The following is a 19,613-nucleotide window of genomic DNA, read 5'->3' as shown; positions in this document are numbered from 1 at the left end:
CAAATCTTAAGAAACACGCAGATCGTTAAAAAATTATTATTAGTTGGGGAAGGAGTTTCGAATTACACGACAAATAGACAAGTGTATATATACATCGAGTAACGTGGCACAAATGATTCGAACGAATTGCTACGAAAAGATATATTGAGAGAATTCGACGGATAGGATGCGAACACGTATTCGAACAGCTAACCTAATGTACTTTTTCGAAGAAATGGTGGGGATAATAACGCAAACATGTTTTTCTACATCTTTAACATCGTCGTTACCTACTCTATACGATAATATTTATTATTTTTTTTTTCGACATTTTCACGAGAAATATTGTCAGTGATATAAAAAATAGAAAAATAAATTGGACGGAATAGTGTATTGATTCGTATCGATCGTTTCCGTGCTTTAATCGTGTTGACCTTCCTAAATCAGGTCCGCCCGCTTTTCCCCCTCTTCCCGTTACCACTTCGTCATATCTACTACTTCGCTTCGTTACCTCCCACCATTTCTTTTCTCTCTCTCTCTCTCTCTCTCTCTCGCTCTGTCTTCTTCTCTCTTTCTCTCTCTCTCCTCATCTTCATTATCGGTTATCGGTCTCTCTCTTTTTGACAGCACGCGACTAATCAGCGTGCAAAAGCATCGGATTCGGTGACACGTTCTCGGCGCGTTCGCTCGAAATTTCGTGCCTCGTTAAATCTCTTAGCTGTTAATCGTCACGTAGACTCTGTCCGAATAGGAGTCATGATTTTCCGATATCAAAGATCAAGCGATTATAATCTACCGTAGTCGTCGTCGTCGTCGTTCGACCGATGTGAAAAAAAGGAAAGAAAGGGAGGTATACGTCAATGCTGTTCGTCCGTACCGTTAGAACGCATAATGGAAATAACGAAGTTGAACTTTTCCACGGAAACGATGCTATTCTCGACATTATTTTTTCTAATTATATTAACAAGCTTTAACGTCAACGTCAATGGCAATTATTTTGGAACTAATGCACATAAAGACGATCAATGCTTTTGCAAGGTAAATCGTATATAAAACAAAAAAGAATATATATGTGTGTATATGTAAAAAATTACGTTGAACTTCGAATCACGAATTCATTGTTAAAAGGTGCGATTAAAGAAACTATATTCATAACCTATTAGATACGTTAATGACTAAGAAGAGATTATTTTTACGTGATATCATATGTTCTTTTATATCTTCAGTTTCTCTTTTCTTTCTTTTCTTCTTCTTCTTTTTTTTTTTTTTTTTATATTCCTAACATGTTTCTCTGTCACAGTTCTTGTTTGCGGTTTATTGTTTAAGATATTTCAATCGTGTGTGGTTATATCTAAGCGGCATTTCCAACTTGTTTGTAAAATGACATTTGATAAAAATTTGCTTTGTTTTCCGTATCTCGTTCGTATATATGATAGTAGATTTTACTTCGATAAATATTTTAAAACAATGCGACATATATATATGTGTGTATATATATGTATGTACGATGTGTGTATATATATATATATGTATATATAAAACAATGGACAATAAAAATCTACTGACACAAATTGATATAAATACATTAAAAGTATATAAGATTGGTTTTGTTACAACTTGTTTTTAAATATTCTATTCAATAATGTCAATAATTAATCATTTTGAATATTGGATAATTTCAATGTTATTATTATCATTTTTGTTTCAGTTAAAGGGATCGATTGATGATTGTAGCTGTAATGTTGATACAGTGGATTATTTTAACAATGTAAAAATATATCCTAGATTGCAAAGTCTTTTACTAAGAGATTATTTTAGATTTTACAAAGTAAACTTAAAGCAAGAATGTCCTTTTTGGGCTGATGACAGTAAATGTGCTATACGTTATTGTCATGTACAACCTTGTCATGATGTAAGCAGCTTATATTTTAATTAATCCAATTACATCTTATTATTTTATACAAATTATAAATAGTAAGTCCATATGTAACATGAATAAGAAAATTCTATTCTGTTATTTGTCATAGGATGATATTCCAGAAGGATTAAAAGGAGAAATTCCAAGAAATTTACATTTTAATGAAAGTCCTGCAGATAAATATAAATTATCTCTACAACTAGCAAATTGTAATCAAAATGCGAAAGATCATAATATGGAGTTGGGTTATTTAAATACCACTATTAGGTAATATAAATAAATTATATTAATTTGAATATACATATATATAATTATCATTATATATATGTAATTGCTAATATTTGAAATAAACAAACATCCAATTTTTATTTAGTTCAGAAAATTATAAAGAATTTGAACGTTGGCAACAATATGATGATGCTCAAGATAATTTTTGTGTAAAAGAATCTAGTCCTGGTGAATATGTAGATCTTTTACTTAATCCTGAGAGATACACAGGATATAAAGGACCAAGTGCGCATAGAATATGGCGAAGTATTTATATGGAAAATTGTTTTAGGTATACATTCATGACAAGTTTATTTCTTTGATAGAATTTTATCTGTTTACTATTCTTTTCATATCTTTGTTTTAGACCTAAAAATTCTCCTCATAATTTTATACAATCTTCTAAGATAAATGGTATGTTTTTTGCTTGTTTGATATTTACATTTAATTTTATATGTGATGTTTCTTTATAAACACCTATTTAAATTGTTCTATATATTATAGGAATGTGTTTAGAAAAGAGAGTTTTCTATCGTGTTATATCAGGCTTGCATGCAAGTATTAATATTCATTTATGTTCAAAATATCTATTATCTTCACAAGATTGCTTAAATATTGTATCAAGTGCAAAATGGGGCCCTAATCTGTCAGAATTACAAAGGCGATTTTCGTCTGAAACAACTGGTGGTGAAGGACCTAATTGGTTGAAAAATTTATATTTTATTTATTTACTTGAATTAAGGGCTCTCGCTAAAGCTGCACCTTACTTAAAAAGAGAAGAATATTATACTGGTAACGATGTGGACGACAAAGATACTCGTCTAGCTATAGACGATGTCCTACAAATTGTTCAGTTAGTTTTCTAAATATAACATTTGTTTCTTCACGAAATCTATAAAGTCAAATACAAATCATTATACACGTATCATTTTAGATCGTTTCCTGAACATTTTAATGAAACAGTCATGTTTTCTGGAGGTACTCATGCACAGATATTAAAAGAAGAATTCAGGCAACATTTTAGAAATATTTCACGCATAATGGATTGTGTTGGATGTGATAAATGTAAACTGTGGGGTAAATTGCAAATACAAGGTTTAGGAACAGCATTAAAAATTCTATTCTCTGGGAAATTTGATAAATGGGAGCCGACCCTTCATAATTTTACTAGAAAGCAATTCTTCTTAGAAAGAAGCGAAATCGTAGCTCTTATTAATGGATTTGGAAGGTAAAATTTATAATGTGGTATCTCATGTAAAATTGATGTATGGATATTTTATATGTATATATACATATTTTTTGTATTTTTTTTAGATTATCAGAAAGTATATTTGAATTGGATAGATTTCGACAAATGATGAGATAGCATAGCAATAATTAGGTAATGATTTTTTTAAGTACTACGGCAAGACACATCACATTATTTAATTAGCTTTCCATGGAAATAACTGTGTTGTAAGATTTATGAATTGTTACAATTATGTTTTTCACACTCGTATATCTTTATTAACATTGAATATGAAATCGCAATAGAAGTTATTCAGATTTCCGTGTAAATAATCTTCTGTTAATCTTATATTTGAAGCAAGAAAAAGAAAAGTAGTTAGTGTATTATTATAACTTTAGATATAAAAGTACAATTGTTTAAATGCTCAATATTTCTACATGACAATTTTACAAAGGTAAATATATATGCATCTGTCCTTGTAGTTTCTATTCATAAAATAGATTTCATTGCGATTTCATTTTAAAGTTAAACTCTGTCTGTGATAAATATCTACTATATAACACATATATTTCTGTAATAATTTCCTTATAATTTATCCTGAAGAATTCATATTTCAAAAATCTTCCTATACTTTTACAACAAGTTATAATATGACAATTACGTTAGCAATTTTTTTATATTATACTATTTTCAAATATAGTAAATTATGTTGTAAAAAAAATGACCAAGATTTGTAACATTGACATTTTGATTATTGAAATGGAGAACTAATGTAAGACATGCAAGTACTTCATTGGCTTTGAAAATATGTACAACAAAAATAATTTATTTTTAAAGATACATTTATATTTATTAAAAAATAATAAATGGTATTCTAGTTTTATATATATATATCTATATACATATACACAAACATATACAAATTTCTTTGAAGTAGTATCTACATTTTATACATTTTTCTTGATCTTTTTTACATCTAAATAATTAACATTTATGACTTATATATGATTGTAGATATGTATTAAGAATATTAGTGCAGTATATCATCTTCCTTTTAAAATCGTTTCTATGTCCTTCAGTAAAGTCAATTATAAAAGTACCTTGCAATGATTATTGTTTGTAACTTGTACAACGATTTTACGCAATTAGAATTGCGATCCTTAACACGTCATGGTATCGAATAATTATCATATAAAATGTAAATTAACGTTGTTGATGTAAAGAACATGTAATAAACCATTATAATTACATTATCGAATATATATACTATATATATATATACACATATATATAACGAGTTTTTTTTAAATAAACAAATTTCTAAATATTTTTTCAAATAAAAATTTAAATTAATGTAATATAGAAAGACACAATTAATTAATTACTTAACATGACTAATGAATAAGAATTAATTTGTTTATAATTAAATATAGCTAATTAGTTCGATAATATTTATGTCGAAGATCTTGTCGCAAATAATATCAATTTCCCAAGTTTCGTTACGTGGAAATTGTTGCGCATTGAGATCCTATTTTTCATAAAATATAAATAGATATAAACTAATATACTATTTAAGGTAAGATATAATATTTTTATAATATTATTAATAAAATCCTGATTATCAATAATGCAGATGTCAGCCATCTCGGATTCTATTAGCAATAACCAATAGGAACTTCTAATTTTTTAGTATATTCTTAATAAATAGATGGCAGCACTGTATTTCATTTATCATATCAAGTGTACGTTTTTTATATACAGAATTCTGTAAATCAATCATTATATACAAAATTCTGTAAATCTCTACAAAACATGATGTACTTTAATATTAACTGCTCAGTTTTCTATATAAAATGTATTTTCAAAGAAAAGTACAAATTTCTTATGTATATAATATTATAAATTATCATATATGTTTTTTCATTTTTTTTCTTATCAGATAAAAGTTTTATGTTTAATAAAATATGTCCTTGTACTCTAATAAAAATTTTGATTTTTTTTACATACGAAAACAAACGCCTTCGACTACTGCTTTTTTTCCAACTTCAAGTGTAGGTAAAACTGACATATGACTCTAAAATAAAACATTTATGTGTTATATATAATGGTTAATATTTTCTGAAGAAAACAATATTTTTTATGTATTACTATTGATGTCCGTTCATTAGAATTCATGTAGCCTATGATCATTGAATTAGTAGAATAACTCCAAAGAAAATCGCCAAGTTTTTCCTGTGGTGAATATCGAATTGCTATAACTCCACCTAATTTCTTTTCAAGTCCATCTAAGAATCTAGATTCTAAAAAATAATCAATTTTGTTAAAATATATATCATTAACATTAAAAACTATTAATACGTTTAACTGTAGTTTTAACCTATAAAATTAGTTTTCATAGCTTGATGCAAGCTAGTTGTTGGACAGGATGTATTTACAATTGCTTCTGCTATTGATCTTGCAAGTGTAGTACGAATAAGATGTTCTCCACACCCTGATGTACTTGTACCAACTGAATACTCATCCTTAGATGCCCAAGTACCACATCCCCATACACCCGCCTAAAAAGAATTAGGCTAAGAGCTAAAATAGTAAAACATGTAATATAATTTCCTGATTAATGAAATAGCAAAAGTAATGAAATGATTACAATTATATCAAATATTAAATGAAATTATTGAAAATTATTATAAAATTTTTGTAAATTATCAGTCAGTCAATTATTAGTTACATACTTGACCTACTCTTCCTGGATATTTAAGAATGATACCACCACTAGAACAAGCTGATGCTATATTTCCATTTTTATCTACACATATTGCACCCACAGTATCCATTCGCCTTTTAGCATACTGCAAGAGTAAAATAAAGTTTTTACAATCTTAAAATAATGAAGTATTTATCATTCTTTTTCTTTTTTTTATTACAATACTATCAATACCTTATGAACTTCATCATCGCTATTTTCTACTTGTCTTTTATAATACTTATATATTTTTTCTGCTTTTCCTGAAGATAGATGATCACGATCAGTATAAAATAAAATATTACTGTTACAATAATATAGTTATTAACACATACTTGATATTAACTGTTCAGGCGATAATATTTGTATACCCATTTCTTGTGCCCATGTATGTGCTCCATGTCCAACCAAAAAACTAATATAAAATTATTATAATAGGAGCCAATTAATATTGATTAATGATTATAAATAAAAGATTTTTCTAAAGATACCTTGGTGGAATTCTTCCATATCCAATTTTTTTTGATTGCTGTTCGCATAAACGCTTTGCAAGGAAGACAGGATTTTTTATACCACTAACCGCACCTATTGCACCAAACTGTAAATTGGTACCATCCATAACACTAGCATCACATTCTACTGTTCCATTAACTGTAAGGTTAGAACCAAATCCAGCATTTGTTAAAGGTGAATCTTCTAACACAATTGTAGCATTAACCACTGCATCTAATGCACTACCACCAGATTTAATATTTTGTATACCCTAAAATATTTTTTTGATTTATATATAACTAGTAATGATTAATACAAATTTCTAAATAGAGAATTTGAAAACTTACTGCTTTACACGCATCACGACATAATTTTTGATATTTGTCTTTAGTTGAATCGGAATGTTGTCCTGCGCCTATTATGTATATATATATATACATACACATACATAAAGGAATATAACAAAAAATATTATTCTACAAAATCAAAATTCGTTCACTTATAAAAACTGTGATTAACCTACCCACGTGGACAGCAATGAATCCATGATTAACATTACTCATCACATCAAATCACTATATCAGTTTTTTTTGTCTTTTTTTTTAATCTATTTCGATTTTAACTTAAATTAGGGCTGTATTCCGTTTTCTAAGATGTCACAAAATACGTTAAATAAATCTTACATGTCTACCAATCTAATAATTTATTTCAGGATTCTTTAGTACAGTCTCATTCTTTCGTGTTCAAGAACGTAAATATAGAATTAACCAATCAGAACCTGTAATATGGAAGAGTGCTCATTCATTGGTCTATTTTATTTCTGATATATTCTAGAATGATTACGACACATGTATATACATAAACACACACATATATATTAATTAGTTCCTCTTTCTAAACTTGACAACTTTAAGATTAATACTTTTGGAAATTTTATATTTATTTAAACAATATAAATGCGGAATTGAACAAATTAATATTAATAAGATAATAAATTTAATTAAATATTACATGGCCCGGGATATATGTTAAATATAACATAATTCTAAATTTTTCTGTCTTATAATTAAATTCTAAACAGTCATTGGCTACGCTATTGATGATGTCATCGAAATTGAACTTTCATTTGTTATTGTCTTATTTTAACTTTGTATCTCGACGAGTGAACATTCTCGCAGGATGTTATTTCTATAAGTAATAACGAAGAATTAATACAAGTATATTTTTATATCAGTCATTTTTTCAATATTCTATGTAACTTCTTTTATTTTAGATAAAAATTTTTTGGCTACGCATAACGACATATCGAACAATCGAACTTTTGATTAACTTTGATAATTAATTATCGAATCACTTTTGATTTATACTTCGACGAGTGAACATCGAAGATCCCTCAGGATACTTTTCTTGTAAGTAAAAACAAGAGATTAAAACATATATCACACATTTCTTTAACGTTGTATACGATTTATTTATTTTAGACTTAAATTTTGAACTGGCGGTCATTGACTACGCGACGACAACAGAAACAAACCTTCGACAGACTTTCACAATTATTGAATTAGTCTTGATTTATACTCCAACGAGTGAACATCGAAGAGCCTTCAAGATTTTTTATTAGTATGAACGAAGATTTAAAGTAAATATATTTTTCTATCACATCTTTTTTTGAATAATTTATACAGTCTTTTTTTTATAACAACAGTGATATCAATTATTTTGTTTATATTTTTATATTTCAGAACGTCATTGCAATCGCGTGCGTAGCAATGAAGTAATCGAGTATTTGTATCGCTAAAATAAAAATATCGCGAAGTAGAAGCAGTGTTTATTCGTTCGCGTTTCGCGATTTAAAAAATGTTTTTGTATCGACTGCGTGCAATGCAGTCCTTAGAGTCAGTGTTTGTTCGCGAAGTTTTTTGTTTTTTTAACAGTTGCACAGACTGTATTTTTAAAAGATAACAAAGTTTCGCGAAGTAAATTCAGTGATCGTCCGTTAATAAAATACGAATGAAAATCAGTGCAGTATTGAAGAAGATCTTAATCAACTTCCATGTCGACTCATCTCATTTTCAACCAACTACGAATCATCCATTCTCAATTTTGATCTAAATCGCAGACGTGTATTTTGGAGCCACCGTAGAACTTCTCAAGTAGTAAGTAAAATTTTTAATTCCTCATTCATAATTCCTCAATCATATCGAGAACAAAAGATCCGGATCGGCACGAGTGATTGGTTGTAATTAATAAGTAAAAGAGCATTGAGTGATCACTAGTAAATTTCTTCAGAGATTTACTCATGAATGGTTTCTTATTTTTTGATTTATTTATTAGGTCAAGATAGAGTCTTCTTGTTCAAACGCGTTAATTATAATTATTCGAAGTATTAAATATTTCAATACTTATGAAGTATTTTGAAATATTTTCTCTCACGAAAATAGTAAAGAATCGATGTTTACGATTTCTAATAAAAAATGAACAAGAAGATATTCGCGATCGATAGTCTCTGAATTACAAGCGAAATTGTATAATTTATTTTCTAATAATTAGAATAATCGCTTGTAAGAAGGAGCGTCCAAAGATTTTTCATTACATTTTTTAATGAAGTAAATAATTTTGTTGATAAAAAAAAAGTCTCAATAGAGTCATTGTTTTTGATTGAAAGAATAAAGTCGAGTAGAGTCATTGATGAAAAACAAAGAGACTTGTAGGATCATAGCCCGTACAACCTAGAATAAATTAATCAATTTTTAGTTTAGGATTTTCAGCAATTAATATATTCGTTTAATTCTCGTTTTTCTTCCTCTGCTTTCTCGATTTTTTGTTTCAGGATGGCTTTAGAGTTGCGTTAGATTTATTAATTTTCTTTTACGTTTTAGAATAAGAACGATTTTAGTTTTTCAATATTACGATAGTTATCATTCTATAGTAATGGTTATGGCATGAAGCAAAAAAGAGACTATGTACCGAAGAGATCTTCACAAATTATAGCTTAAGAAAGCAATTTTTTCTTTTACTTTTTTTATTATTTTTCTTTTACTTTTTTTATGTTTCAGGTTAAATGATCGAGGAACCGATTATCAAGGAACTGATTATCGTGAAATTAGATTTTTTAAAATATTAAATATAGATACGACCAATCGTGTCCCGAGATGTCTCCATATATAACAATTCCTACTTGATGAAGTCTGGGTCGGTACAACTCGCAATATAATGGAATAAGTTTGCAACACTATTGAGCTAATAGTTACGTATAATTGCCTTATATTTCTAATATTTGTATAAATAAATAGATTAATATATCAGAATTCTGTAGACAAATGTATATAAAGTATATACATTTTATATGATTAAAATCAGGATTTTGTCGATTACTTGATGAAAAGTAATAATTATTGAATATATATTTATATTATATTATTACACATTATTTCTATAAAAATCAAAACTAGTTTTTTTCCACACTGTTTATAAAATAAAATTCTCAAAATTGTTCTTTTTCGTATTAATTATATTTGTTATCTTTTATGTATTTATATCGTAAGATAAATACGTACCGTTGATGTATCATATCTGTCACGGATTATTGCGATAGATCATTAAAGAAGAATATAAATGTGGGAGAAATAAAGGTTTAAGTTGAACATTTTTTATTCCAACTAATAATTATATTATGTGTATATGGGGTATGATTTAACAAGCTTATAGACTGATATAATGGACATACGATGGCGACAGCGTCTTGTGATAGGTTGCGCTTGTAGTTCATATTTTATCCATATATGTCGTTGACAAGTGATGAGTAGCCTTAATTCTCATTTATTCTTATTCATTCGAGCGCATAACAATATCACATTTGGAACAATGATTCTTGAATAATACTTAATTGACTTTATTGATGACACGACAGGAAACAAAAACATATTGCTATATCTAACTTGTTATTCTCATTATAGCGAGGTATGCACAAATAATACTCGCATAAGATCTCTTTGATTACAAAAATATCTTATGACAAAGCCTGCTTACATCCTCTATAATCCTATATCTGTAAAAGTAATAATAGTGTAGGGTAATAGAATGATAGTAGTAGTATAGTAGTAGTGGCAGCAGATGGTTCGTAAATGCAGACATTTTTTAAGTAGTACATGTCGATCTTCTTTATATCGTCAAATATTTAAGTAGTACAAATCGATCTTCTTTATATCACCAAATACTTAAGTAGTACAAATCGATCTTCCTTATATTGCCAAATATTTAAGTAGTATAAGTCAATCGCCTATTACAGTTAGACATTCTTAAGTATTACATGCGAATCGTTCCTATATGGTTAGGTATTTTTTTAGGTAATACAAGAATCATTCTTATGAGGTTGGAAGTTTTAGTACAGGTCAAGCATGCTGAAAAATTAATAGAATAACAGTGACCTGGGTTGGTAGTACTTGCAACATAACACAACAATGTATGATTTTGTCGATTATTTTGTTAAAAATAATAATATTTATATAAAGTAATAATTATTAAGTTTTCTTATTACATACTTTAAAGCTTTTTAAATTGATTTAATTTTTATCACATACACATTTATTTATTTATTTATTATTATTATTATTATTATTATTATTATTATTATTATTATTATTATTATTATTATTATTATTATTAATATTATTATTATAAATGACATCAAGGTTTTCCCTTTGGATAATTTTGTATCTTTCTCAATTTTTTTAAAGCACACTTAGCTGCAGTGCACTTGGCAATTCTATAATTTCTTCCGATCCCTTTAAAGGAACCTTTACCAAATACATCCACTGTTACTCTCACTCTGCGCCCATCAGCTAATTTTTCTGGATTGCTAAACTTTGCTGTTTCGGGTTCTAATTCTAGCAATTCTCTAATTGGAGATTTAGGAACATTTGTACTAAATTGTTCTAAAAATAGAAATATCGTAAAGTATCAACACTTTCTTAAGAGGAAATATAATAAAATTACTTACCAATTTCTGATTTCATTATATTATAGTAAACACCCCAAACAGCATCAAGAGACATACCACTATCCAAATAAATCGCACCAGCTAATGATTCAAAAACATCCCCTAGAGCTTTTGGCACTTCAATGTCTTCAGCTTCTTCGCACTCGTCCTCTCCGATCAAGTAATACTGTTCATGAGAAAACATATTATTTAAATCATTAATATAAGTAATATTATATCAATTAAATTTTATTTAAAGTGTTGAAAAAAATTATATACCTCTTCGCTAATAGAGTGTCCATTTTCTTCTTGAATTCTCACAAAGCGATTTATTACAATACTTAAACCAGGAGAGAGATGACGAAAATATTTATGAAATCCACATCTGACTGCCAATGAAGCAAATATTGTGTTATTTACTAATGCTGATCTTAAATCTGTCAAAGCACCTGGTGAATGTTGTCGAGAATCTTCGTACAAATGCCTTGTTATTAAATAATCTAAAATAAATCATAAAGATTTATGGTACACCATATATTAAATATTATTTCAAATTGATGAATACCTAAAACAGCATCTCCAAGAAATTCTAAACGTTGATAACAATCTGTTAATCTGTTTGGCTGATAAGATGCGTGTGTAAATGCTTGTAAAAGATAGCTAACATCATGAAATTTATATCCTATACTTTTCTCTAATTCATCATATCCATCGAGCATCATTTTTAATTCAGACTCTGGATTAGGAATGTAACGAACTAATGGATTTTGTGGTTCTTCTAATTTGCCATATTGAATCTATTAGATAAATTAAATATGATTTACTACGGTTACTTATTATAAATTATTTAGTTTCTCAGATTTTATACTGACTCGCGTCCAAGTGATTTGGTTATCTTCTTTAATACTTTTTATATAAGGTGTGCTTCCTGGAATATTATCTTCTGGTTCATTTTCTTGTATGATGCAAACTTCTTCCGTAGGTAAAACATGAATCCCTAACCAAGCCATAAACAAAAGAGCACCTCTTGGACCACATGCTATTAGATATGCACCAATTAATGCTTCTACACAATCTGCTATACTTTTATCAGGAATACTGTGTTGTGTAATTAAATTATATGGTATGAAACAACGTAAATTATCTATACTATTTGATAATTTACTCTCATTTTTATCGAGTTCATTTTTCATAATACCAAGCTTTTGTTCTGTTTCTTTAACTAACTGAGTTATTTCAGTTAGATCTACTGTTTGCAAAGTTGGAATGTCAGCTTGGTTCCAAAGAGCAGAAGGTACACCTGATTCAATTAAAGCTTGTTCAAGCTCTTTTGGAACATAATAACAAGGTGGTAACCAATTATCATGTGGTTCAAACTTCGTGGCTATCATACTTTCACCTAACATTTTTCGCCTTCCTAATCTATATAGATTTAAATTGCTAACCTGAAGAATATATTAGATATTAATAAAAGAAAAAATTTTATATTATAACATAAAAGTAATATTTTACCTGTTTTGATCGTAAATGGCTAAGTTTACCTTCATGAATATTATCATAAGTACAATATAAATATGTTGTTATTGCATACTTAAGAAAAGAATCACCAATAGTTTCTAAACGTTCTAAATTAATTCCATCATTAGCATTAGACATAGTTAAAGCTTGTAAAATTAAACTCGGACTTGGTCCTGGATGACCCTTCAATTCTGGTTGAAAATCAAAGCTAAAAAGATTATTGTCTCTTAGATACGTTTTTTCTAGTTTCTTGATTTTTTTCTTCGTTGGATGTGCAACGCAATTTTTATTTAATACTTCTTTAGTAAATGTATCTACAATATTTTCTATATAATCCTTATATATATAAGATTCTTTATCAACTTCGCGTTGAGTACTAAGTATGCTCTTTTTATCAATTCTAATTTCAGAATCACAAGATATGAAAGATCCATTTTCCATTATTTCATGTTCATTTAATTTAGAATATTTATAATGTTCTTCTTTGTGCTTTTTAATTAAAGTTTCATCATCTTCCTTTACGAACAACCAAAAATTATTATCTACATTTTTTTCCGTTTCTAACAATTCCAAAATTTTTTTATTTATTTCTTGTTTATTCATATGTTTTTCATCCTCCACAGCTTCAGCTATATTTTCACTCATATAAGAAATTCGTAATCCTCTACTTTCATCATCGGTATCGTCAGATGAATCCATAAAACCATCACTATATGTATCATCAGATTCATAACCATCGAAGTCTGATTCGCAAGCAGGAGATCCATATCTGATGTCGTTCCAAGTAAAATCTTGTTCTAACATAGTAACATTCAAAGGAAATGATTTGATACTATCCGTGTTAAAATCCATGGAATCTGCAGCCATATCATTTGACCAAGTACCAATTTCTAATTCATCATCTTTTAAATTATCTGATAATGTATTTGTTTCATCAGTATCTTTTTCTAAATCATTTAATGGCTGCTTTGTTTCTGTATCATTATTTTTATCGGAAATAATATGATCAGTCTCTAATTTTTCAATTTTAAATTCTTTTATATTGTCAGTCTCCTTTGTTTGTACATTTTGGCACTTGTTTGTAGTTTGTACAGATTCATTTTTAGATTGTTTAGCTTTCTCAACTTCTTTTGATTTTTTTAACACTTCTGCCAAACTCCATCCAAAGTCTAGTGCTGGCCATTCGAAATCTAAAACAATATTATATAAATATAATAAATGCACAAAGAAAAAAACTTATATTGTTTTATTACATACCTGAACTTAAATTTGTTTTTCCTAAATTAATCATTTGTGCAACTTGACAACGTATTTGATCGGCAAGTAATAATGCATTAATTCTATATAAAATACATGGTAAACAAACTGCTTGTCTCCATAAAGATGCTGGAAATGGATGGATTGCACATAATTCGGCTACAAGAATTTGTTTTTGTTCTAAATTTTCTCTTTTTGCTCGTTTTGTTTCTTCACTACTTGTTGGTAATGCTACACCTTTACGATTCACATATCTAAAATATGTTTTAAAAATAATTAAAAAGTTTATTGATTATATATATAAACTGTATAATTTAATTATAAAAATTTACCTGGGAGTTAGAAAATTTAATCTAGCAGATGTATGATCTACATCTAATAAAGGTTGATCTAAATTTTGTATCTGTATATTATATTTCTTTAAATAATATTCTTCAAAAGTACTATAATCATCACCAGGAAACGAAGATTTTGGATTTAAATTTGCACAAATTTCAGCAACATAAAAATACTAAAACAATGAAAAAATATAGTTTTTAAGTACATATTTAGTATATATTTATTATATATTTTATTAGATTGATAACATACCTGTGGTTGATCTCGACTTCTGTACCATGGCATGATTACAGCATCATAGTATTTTGATGCATCGAATTTAAAATTCTTTCTTTCTTCTTCAGGTACTTTAATAGGTGTTGCATTTCGATTATCATAAATACATTCCAAAAAATCCCAATCAATATGAACATCTAATTCTTCACTTGCAGCAGCTACAATTATATAGGAACATATTTTTATTATTTTAAAGAGAAAACAGAAAAGTATAAATTTGGCCTCTAATAGATACCATATTTATATGCATTAATGTATAATATAAACAAAATGTTTCATATACTTACCCAATCTTATTGGTACAATAATATAAGAATTTTCTGAAGCATGTGGATCAAAAAGCATTAAATATTTTTGCAATCTCAACACATTTGTAAAAGTATAATTAAGAAATGTAGCTACTTTTTCTATTTGGACATCATCTAAAATTATGGTCTGCTTAGATAATTTTAGTTTAACATGAACTTCACCAGATCTCGTATAAATCGGAAATGCGCATAGCTAAAATAGAATACAGATAATATTGTTTCAGATTAATAATATTTATATTTAAATTATTACCTTTGGTATTTTTTTAAGTGTGAGAATACCAAAAGCTATAGCTGATTCTTCTGGAGGATATATTCTACGTCCTCTTGTATTTTGTTCTTCTGGTAAAGGACAATTTAGTACCATGCTTATATGATATAGATATGAAGGAACTCCAACTAATGGTTTACAATCTGTTAATGCCTCTGCTGTCTGCAACATATAATTTAATCATTATAAATGTTTTATAAAACTTAATACAAATTATCAAAATAATACCTTTTTGTAATAATATTGTCTACGTTTAGTTGTTCCAGGTCGAGCTTCTGAAAAATCTAATCTACTTTCATCTGGTAAAGCAGGTATTTCAGCATCTTCGGGCTTGGCTTTAAAATTTTCTTTCCCAATAGGTAATAAATTATCATCTATTTCATTTCCTCTATGTAAATCAATACACAATTGCAGTGCAGCCATACGTCTAGCCATAGCTTTATTAGGCATTGGATATGACTAAATTAAAATAAATAAATGTATATACGTATATATATATGTAATTATAAATATATTAAACAAAATTATTTGCTAAAATATTATCTATGATTTATATAAAAAGAAATGTTACACACTGAAATAACATATTTTACTGGTGAATTTATAGGCAGTCGTAAAGAACATGTGTAAGTCATTGGACTCTGTCCATCTAAAAGTTGAACAGACCATTCTGGTGTTAATCTTGTGAAAGTATCACTAGGTAATTTTGCGCAATACCTAGAATAATCAATTTTAAAAATTGCTTTCATAACATTAAAATATAATAAAATAAATCAAAGTAGACATATTACCTGTTTATTAATGAAATAGCAGAATTAAAAGTTACTTTAGGTGCATCATCATTTTCAAGCGGCTTATAATCTGGTATCATAGCAGCATACAAATCTGCTTCCTTTTCTTCTTCCTCAGTTGGTTCTTTATTTGAACATTTTGATAATAAAGTCTATAAAACACATTGATGCTCTTCCATTAAAACTTTAAATTTGGATTGACATTGAAATGAATTAAAAATTGATATTAAACTGACGTACATTAATAATCATTAATACATTGAGCATAAAAAAATCAATTTCTTTATTCATATTTTCAATTTCAATCAGAAATTTCAAAATATTTAAATTTGTTTAGACGTTATATTAATAAATACATTTTATTGTATTCTATACCTTTTCTATGTATTGGTATTGCGCTAATTGCCAAACACATTCCTTAGATATTTCTTGTGGTACCAATAATATGTGTAATGCATCTACAGCTCTTGCTCTGCTTTTACATTGTACATAGGATTGATAATTTTTTGGGAAGTCATGCCTCATCACAAAATTGCATTTCGGGATATCAATACCTTAAAAAATTATATTAATTATATTATATGAAAACTTAATGTATATTTTAAATTTATTGTTAAACAAATAATTATGGTTAATTATAGATACAAACCTTCTTCTAAAATTGAAGTTGCTATCAATAAATTACATTCATGTATTCTAAATCTTTTCAAAACTTCTTCTTGCTTTCTATGTTCTAGTTCTAAATCTCTACAATAGCCAACTTCATCAGTATTACTTTCAATCATGTAAAGAGGAGAAAGAAAATGTAAATCTTCATCATATTTGCATGCTTCCTGTGTAAAACATGAAATATTAAAAAATCATATTTTACTCTGCATGTGTATGATTTATCCTTGTGACAGAACATCTACAGTATTTGTTTCATAAACATACATTTAATAAGTAAGATAAAACTTTAGCTGTAAATGCTTTATCAACAAAAATTATTCCACATAATAAATCAGGATCTACAATTCCACGAAAATATCGTTGTGGTCTGTATGGTTTTCTATGATTATCTTCCCCAGTTCTCCAATTATAGTCTGGTTTTTTTATTTGTATATGATTTTCTTTAGGAGTTATTTCTCCATTACTTTTAATATTTTTAGATTCACCATCTGAATATACAATAAATTATATATGTAATAGAACATTAAACAATAAAACGAGATAGATCAAGAAGTATGTTTTTACCAGTATTTGATTTTGTTTCTGAAGTATTATTATATTTAATATAAAATGGTGTATATGTTTTTAAAATTTGTAAAAGCCGATGAACTTTTGGAGTAGTATAACGATATATCCTCTCCTTTTCAGATAAATGTTCAAATGTATTATCACAAAGAGCTCTGTAATTTATTAGATTATATTACAATATTATGAGATTATATCATGCAATAATTTATATTGTATAATAGTTTTACCTTATTTTAATAAAAACCGATGCAACTAAATTTAATAAGAGATAATGTCTTTCATAAGGAGTCTTCATTTTTAACTTTTCTGTTAGTATTAAAAGAGCTAACGCAGCACGATCTGCACACCATGGTCCAAGAGTTTCTAATATATATAGAAAATCTTGCATCATCTCACGGGGCTTTTCCGTAGGATTAGGTATTTTTTGGATATCCTCAAGAAATTCTTCATTATAAATTTCAGTTGGATCATAGCGATGATCTTGTAAAAAGTGGATAGCATCCAACGCACAATTTTCTAATGTTTCATATAGTTCTCCTTTCTCTCCTTTTTTATATTCTATTATATATTCTTTAGGTTTAGGACTATATCTATTAGCAAGTATATATATATATACATATATATACATGATTATTTACAATTTAGCTGTTATTCATAATATCTTACCTGAGTATTGATAATATATCACTAGCTGTTTCAACTTTACATTTAAAAGTGGTTTCTATTTTTTCTATCTCGAGCCCAAGTCTTCCTGGCTCTTGTGTTAAATTAAATAATGGTACAGCTATACCAATTATTCTAGGAATGTTTATACATGTTAAAAAAGTTTGTAAGATAAATCTGAGTTTATTATCATATACAGATTTATGGCACTCATCAACTATGACTAGACTTATCTGATTAGGTAAGATTTTCTTGTCTGATAATAGCAATGCACATGTTTTAGAAGTTGTAACTAATACCTAAAATAAAATATATATAATTATATTATTACATATAAATATATATATATTATACATACACACATACATAAATATATATGTTAATTTAGATAATACAATATAAAAGGAAAGTATCTTACATGGGAATTTGTGACTTCTTTAGTCAGATCTGTACATGTATCACATAATGATACATTAAGATCTGTTAACTGTTTAATATATGTTGCTTTTAATAAACACTTTTCTTTATCTGATAATATATAAATTATCTGTTTCCCACCTTCCTTCACAGGCCTGAATCAAGAAATAATAATTATCTATTTATAAGTTCATTTGTTTCAATGTAATGAATACTCTCTCTTTCTTTCTTTCTCTCTCTCTCTCTAACTGATTAATTAATTGTTTCAAGAAATTTACCTTCTGTTATTTGTTGCAAATTCTTGAACTAATTTTATAACAATAAAAGTTTGTTCATAATTACTTCCTAAACAAATGATAATATTTTTTTCTTTAGCCTCATAAAGGAGCTCTACCTACATATCAAAACACATGAAAAAAATAAAAAATTGTGTTCTCCAGTTTTATAAAATATAATAAATACATCATAGATACCTAAATATTTTTGTATAAAACTCACTTGATATTCTCTAGGAGTAAAAGATTTTATATAAACTTGATCATTCAGTGGAAATGCCATGGAATCTAAAGCCTATTTTCTTTAATATTCAATACACAATAGCAAGTGTTTTCTTCTTTGTAGTGTTTTATTTTAATAAATCTTTTATGTTTGTTCCTTATCTTCGATTTAAAATTTAAGATTAGGCTAGGATCAAGGATGTAATAAAAACAGCATAGAAGGAGCATATACAGGTCCTTGCAATGTCGATAACAATGAAGTCGTTGAACATTAATAAAATCGTTCTGGGATTCTTTCTTTAAATACGCCATTAAGAGCGGCAAATTTAAACAGATAAATAATAACAACAATTCAAATTTACAATTGTCTTATTTTACTTCGTTATTTTAATTAAATAAAGATTGTTCGTTTTATTTGCATCTACGATGATGAAA

General features: G+C 27.4%; 3 protein-coding genes and 1 long non-coding RNA gene across 4 annotated transcripts; 2 read left to right on the top strand and 2 right to left on the bottom strand.

Moving 5' to 3' along the window:
* Nucleotides 1-501: 501 nt before the first annotated feature.
* Nucleotides 502-4,640, top strand: LOC127070401 (ero1-like protein). The gene is made up of 8 exons (XM_051008316.1): nt 502-1,017; nt 1,688-1,891; nt 2,007-2,164; nt 2,271-2,456; nt 2,532-2,578; nt 2,669-3,017; nt 3,099-3,392; nt 3,479-4,640. The coding sequence occupies exons 1-8, from the start codon at nt 871-873 to the stop codon at nt 3,528-3,530; spliced, it is 1,437 nt and encodes a 478-aa protein (XP_050864273.1). The 5' UTR covers nt 502-870; the 3' UTR covers nt 3,531-4,640.
* A 140-nt stretch (nt 4,641-4,780) lies between these two features.
* LOC127070403 (threonine aspartase 1) lies at nt 4,781-7,314 on the bottom strand. Its single transcript, XM_051008320.1, has 9 exons — nt 7,151-7,314; nt 6,975-7,042; nt 6,627-6,898; nt 6,471-6,550; nt 6,331-6,398; nt 6,125-6,241; nt 5,770-5,950; nt 5,541-5,692; nt 4,781-5,466 (listed from the first exon to the last, which is right to left on the bottom strand). Exons 1-9 carry the CDS (start codon nt 7,188-7,190, stop codon nt 5,392-5,394), a joined length of 1,053 nt encoding a protein of 350 aa, XP_050864277.1. The 5' UTR covers nt 7,191-7,314; the 3' UTR covers nt 4,781-5,391.
* Nucleotides 7,315-7,682: 368 nt separating this feature from the next.
* Nucleotides 7,683-10,166, top strand: LOC127070287 (uncharacterized). Its single transcript, XR_007784454.1, has 5 exons — nt 7,683-7,821; nt 7,901-8,036; nt 8,109-8,266; nt 8,370-8,783; nt 9,684-10,166. It is a non-coding gene; the product is annotated as an uncharacterized LOC127070287 (long non-coding RNA).
* Nucleotides 10,167-11,262: 1,096 nt separating this feature from the next.
* Nucleotides 11,263-19,469, bottom strand: LOC127070286 (endoribonuclease Dcr-1). The gene is made up of 23 exons (XM_051008022.1): nt 19,180-19,469; nt 18,960-19,075; nt 18,683-18,836; nt 18,268-18,563; nt 17,829-18,191; nt 17,599-17,753; nt 17,299-17,522; nt 17,015-17,198; nt 16,741-16,919; nt 16,366-16,517; nt 16,150-16,291; nt 15,803-16,033; nt 15,557-15,736; nt 15,283-15,496; nt 14,972-15,153; nt 14,713-14,891; nt 14,381-14,634; nt 13,118-14,313; nt 12,478-13,050; nt 12,171-12,402; nt 11,885-12,105; nt 11,627-11,792; nt 11,263-11,561 (listed from the first exon to the last, which is right to left on the bottom strand). The coding sequence occupies exons 1-23, from the start codon at nt 19,237-19,239 to the stop codon at nt 11,314-11,316; spliced, it is 5,901 nt and encodes a 1,966-aa protein (XP_050863979.1). The 5' UTR covers nt 19,240-19,469; the 3' UTR covers nt 11,263-11,313.
* Between the last annotated feature and the right edge of the window lie 144 nt (nt 19,470-19,613).

This window comes from Vespula vulgaris, chromosome 18, assembly GCF_905475345.1.
Source record: "Vespula vulgaris chromosome 18, iyVesVulg1.1, whole genome shotgun sequence".
Classification (NCBI taxonomy): domain Eukaryota; kingdom Metazoa; phylum Arthropoda; class Insecta; order Hymenoptera; family Vespidae; genus Vespula; species Vespula vulgaris.
Note: the sequence above shows the minus strand (reverse complement) of the source record. Positions and strands in the feature narration are given on the sequence as shown.

Coding starts and splice junctions, on each gene's coding strand:
- LOC127070401 (XM_051008316.1), top strand. CDS start 871: ATGGAAATAACGAAGTTGAACTTTTCCACGGAAACGATGCTATTCTCG. Junction 2,165..2,270: donor TATTTAAATACCACTATTAG/GTAATATAAATA, acceptor ATTTTTATTTAG/TTCAGAAAATTATAAAGAAT. Junction 3,018..3,098: donor GATGTCCTACAAATTGTTCA/GTTAGTTTTCTA, acceptor GTATCATTTTAG/ATCGTTTCCTGAACATTTTA.
- LOC127070403 (XM_051008320.1), bottom strand. CDS start 7,190: ATGAGTAATGTTAATCATGGATTCATTGCTGTCCACGTGG. Junction 5,693..5,769: donor TATGAAAACTAATTTTATAG/GTTAAAACTACA, acceptor ATTATTTTTTAG/AATCTAGATTCTTAGATGGA. Junction 5,467..5,540: donor CTAATGAACGGACATCAATA/GTAATACATAAA, acceptor GTTTTATTTTAG/AGTCATATGTCAGTTTTACC.
- LOC127070286 (XM_051008022.1), bottom strand. CDS start 19,239: ATGGCATTTCCACTGAATGATCAAGTTTATATAAAATCTTTTACTCCT. Junction 15,154..15,282: donor TATTGTACCAATAAGATTGG/GTAAGTATATGA, acceptor ATATAATTGTAG/CTGCTGCAAGTGAAGAATTA. Junction 12,106..12,170: donor TCTTGGAGATGCTGTTTTAG/GTATTCATCAAT, acceptor GATTTATTTTAG/ATTATTTAATAACAAGGCAT.